The following is a 3,915-nucleotide window of genomic DNA, read 5'->3' as shown; positions in this document are numbered from 1 at the left end:
ACTCGAGGGCTGGTTTTAGTTGTACGGATTGCTTATCCGGTGTGCCCTAAGAACGAGATATGTGCAGCTCCTATCGGGATGTCGGCGCATCGGGTGGTCTTGTTGGACTTGTTTTACCATTGTCGAGGATGTCTTGTAGAATCGGGATACCGAGTCTGATCGAAATGTCTCGGGAGGAGGTCTATTCCTTCGTTGACCGTGAGAGCTTGTCATGGGCTAAGTTGGGACACCCCTGCAGGGATTTGAACTTTCGAAAGTCGTGTCTGCGGTTATGGGCAGATGGGAATTTGTTAATGTCCGGTTGTAGAAAACCTGAAGTTGACCTTAATTAAAATGCATCAACCGCGTGTGTTACCGTGATGGTCTCTTTCCGACGGAGTCCGGGAAGTGAACACGGTGTTGGAGTTATGCTTGACGTAGGTTGTTCTAGGATCACTTCTTGATCATAGTTTTATCGATCGTGCCTTGCCTTCTTTTCTCGCTCTCTTTTGCGTATGTTAGCCACCATATATACTAGTCGTTTGCTGCAGCTCCACCTCATACCTTTTACCTTACCTATGAGCTTAAATAGTCTTGATCGCGAGGGTGCGAGATTGCTGAGTTCCCGTGGCTCACAGATACTTCCAAAACCAGCTTGCAGGTGCCGATGAGTCCGTGCAGATGACGCAACCAAGCTCAGGAGGAGCTCGATGAAGATCTTGTCCTTTGTGTTGTTTCGTTCTAGTTGATCAGTAGTGGAGCCCAGTTGGAGTCGATCGGGGAACTTGTCGCATTTGGGGGTTCTTTTTTTATTTTGGTTCCGTAGTCGGACCTTGATTGTATTTGGATGTTGTAATGCTTTATTCATGTATTGTGTGAAGTGACGATTGTAAGCCAACTATGTATTTCTCTCCCTTATGTATTATATGGGTTGTGTGAAGATTACCTCACTTGCACATTGCTTTCAATGCGGTTATGCCTCTAAATCATGCTTTGACACGTGGGAGATATAGCCGCATCGAGGGCGTTACACTTTTCCCCTTGTTCCCTTCTTTTCTTTCCTTTTCCCCTCGCCTCCAGAATCGCTCTTCCGTTTGCTAGGGCTCGGTCGTCGCCGTCGTCCGCCGTCGCGTCGCCGCCTGCTGTTGTCTGCTACTTGCCTGTCTCCGAACGAAACAATGTGTCCATGTGCGTGCGCCTCCATCCCCGCTGCTCCTCTACTCCATTTCTGGTGTCGTTCGTCGGCAGAATCACGAGCGCCGGCGAGATACTGTAAGCTAAGTACCGATGCTGCCTTTCAGGCCGAGTCGGGTGATTCAGCAGCAGGTGCAGTCGCTAGGGATAGCAAAGGCCATGTGTTGGTCTCAGTATGCAGAAGCCTGACTGCCAGCCGATGTGTGGAGGAGGCCGAGGCAAAAGCAGCACTCGCCGGAGTGACTGCACTTGCAAAGTATTACAGAGGGCATCTGATTCTGGAAATGAATTGCCATACAATCGTTAAAGAAGTGTCTGGGCGGGAACAGCCACGTTCTCAGTGCTACGCTTTGATAAAGGATATTAAGCAAGTACTGGCGGAGTTTGCAAGCTACAACGTAAACCATTTGACTAGATCATGCAAGGCGCTTGCCCATGAGCTTGCGGCGGCAACAAGAACTGCAGGCAACCAAGAGATCATAGCCAACGTTCCGGAAGGGCTCCGACCTCTGATGGTGTCTGAATATGTATCTCTTGTAGAGTAGTCCCTACTCTAGATCTCAAAAAAAGAAAAAAAAAGAATCACGAGCGCTAGTGTACGATCGCGTGCGCCGCAGAGGTGTGGGTTTGGGTGAGGGGAATGGGGTGTGCAAAATTCTACCCATTCCGCAGTCAGCCTCCTCACATGAAACTGTAGCTTGCCTACTGTCCAACTTCGTTGTGGTTTTTACTGTACCACATGAGAGCAGCCGCTGACAGCTTGCTCTATTCAAGTGGCAGCGATAGGATTTGTGGCATGAGAGCAAACTGCCCTGTTCAAGTGAAAAGAGGGATTATCCTGTTCAAGTGCATTGTCACAAGTGAAAGGTCTAGGAAAAGGAAAATACAGAAAAAAAAGCCTATGAGGCAGAAAATTCAAAGAAATCAAAGGTAATGTGTTGAATATAAGTAATTTCAAAATTTTACTGCATTGTCACATGTCATACTATACCCATGTAGTCCATAAGTTTTAATGTGGTACACTTTCACATGTCATAGGTTGAAGAAGTTGCAAGGCAGAGCAAGGGAAAGGCTGCAGCTCAAGACCTACAAGTGCATGAGCCCAAAAGACCTACAGGCATTCAAATTAGGGAGCCAAGTTCACAACCAAGCTCATTGCATGTGTCACAGCAAAGATCATTGGTTCAGAGAAGTGCTCCAGCCAGCAAGCCTAGATCAGCAAAGGTTCAGAGAAGTGCTGTAACTCCATTTGTTCCACCTAAACAAGTTACAAACTTGCCACAACATTGTTTCAATCTAGCTGCATACAAGGAAGCTAAGAAAGGCAGAGCAGGGCCTCCAGTTTGATGTTGAACAAGTCTTTTTTGTATCAGGAGTCATGTCATGTAATATACTCCCTCCGTTCGGAATTACTTGTCGCAGAAATGGATGTATCTAGATGTATTTTAGTTCTAGATACATCCATTTCCGAGACAAGTAATTCCGAACGGAGGGAGTATATGTTTAAGGAGTCTTTTTTGTATCAGGAGTAGGGCCTCTAGTTGCAGTCATGTAATATCTGTACTGCCAACCAACTATATATCAGGATTTTCACATACTATTTTGTTCTGGATTGAACACCAACTATATATCAGAATTGTCACATACATAGATCATGATTGTTTTCATAACATACATTCAGGGCAAATTCTTAATTTTGCATAACATTACACAGTACAAATTCTGCGTGTTTTCATAGTACAACATACATTCAGGACATCAACTTCTCCAGCATACATTCTGAATCTTGCTTAACAGCATACATAATTGAGTCATTCGCAAACTAATTTTTTTTATGATGTAAATCATTTCCAAAAGAAGGAAATGGCAAAACAGAACAGCAACCACAAGGCAGAACTGCAGATTCTGAATCTTCTTCTTCAGGACAGCAACTTCTCCATGATGCTTGACTTCCAAATCACACACATACGCATCCAACAACTTGTTCTTCGACAAGCTGGCGTTGAGCAAGTCATTTTCATTCCTCAGTTGATCCTTCAGTCGATACACAACATCGCGCAAATCACCAAGCAACATGCTCACAAATGGACTGTGTGGATCATCATGCCAAAGAAAATATCTGCAGTCGACTCCCTGGGTTCACAAGATCAGAAGCAACAGATTAACATGTGCACACGCAGAGAATTCAGACACACATCATCATTTTATAATTCAGAGTTGGTAACTGCATGACTAGTACTACAGCCCCAAAACCGGGAGGAAATACTACTATTTTTTCACTGCATACTAATTTCCAAAAAATTACTTGCTCCTACAGACTCGAGGCTACTTGCCCCTGCATACTAATTTTTCAGTACTACAACCCCAAATCTGGGACAAAGATTTTTCAGTCCATTCATTCAGTTTATACTTGCTTCTACATACTCGAGGCTAATAGCATAACAAGCGAAAGAAAAAATACCAATGCTTTGCCGCAGTTGTAGTACCTCCTCCCTGGGTTCTTCGGGCTCCATGAGATCCATCTCGGGGCTTTCATGTCACAACGGCAATACTGCGGCGGCTCTTACTCCATTGGGCCATGTCGGTAGGAACCGGCGACTGCGACGGCGCCTGCGTGCCCTCGCTTCCGCTGGTCGACACCCGACTCGTGGAGGAGATCCCTGAAGACGCCATTGCTTGGTTGACAGCGAAAGGCGAGAGGCGAGGCGCCGGCGAAAGGCGAGAGGAGAGGCGGGGCGGGGC

General features: G+C 46.0%; 1 protein-coding gene across 2 annotated transcripts; it reads right to left on the bottom strand.

Moving 5' to 3' along the window:
- Window positions 1-2,858: 2,858 nt before the first annotated feature.
- Window positions 2,859-3,905, bottom strand: LOC119319032. Of its 2 annotated transcripts, none has more exons than XM_037593549.1 (2): window positions 3,635-3,905; window positions 2,859-3,306 (listed from the first exon to the last, which is right to left on the bottom strand). In XM_037593549.1, exons 1-2 carry the CDS (start codon window positions 3,707-3,709, stop codon window positions 2,932-2,934), a joined length of 450 nt encoding a protein of 149 aa, XP_037449446.1. In that variant the 5' UTR covers window positions 3,710-3,905; the 3' UTR covers window positions 2,859-2,931. The 2 variants fall into 2 exon arrangements, with proteins under 2 accessions (XP_037449446.1, XP_037449447.1); XM_037593550.1 differs by having other exon boundaries at window positions 3,660-3,905.
- Window positions 3,906-3,915: the final 10 nt, after the last annotated feature.

Source organism: Triticum dicoccoides, chromosome 6A (assembly GCF_002162155.2).
Source record: "Triticum dicoccoides isolate Atlit2015 ecotype Zavitan chromosome 6A, WEW_v2.0, whole genome shotgun sequence".
NCBI lineage: Eukaryota > Viridiplantae > Streptophyta > Magnoliopsida > Poales > Poaceae > Triticum > Triticum dicoccoides.
The sequence above is the reverse complement of the archived record's forward strand: the minus strand, read 5'-3'. Positions and strand labels throughout refer to the sequence as shown.

Bases quoted from the DNA above. Each gene is read 5' to 3' on its own strand.
- LOC119319032 (XM_037593549.1), bottom strand. From the start codon at position 3,709: ATGAAAGCCCCGAGATGGATCTCATGGAGCCCGAAGAACCCAGGGAGG. The intron at 3,307-3,634 runs GTATTTTTTCTT...TTGTGAACCCAG, and splicing joins ACAACTGCGGCAAAGCATTG to GGAGTCGACTGCAGATATTT.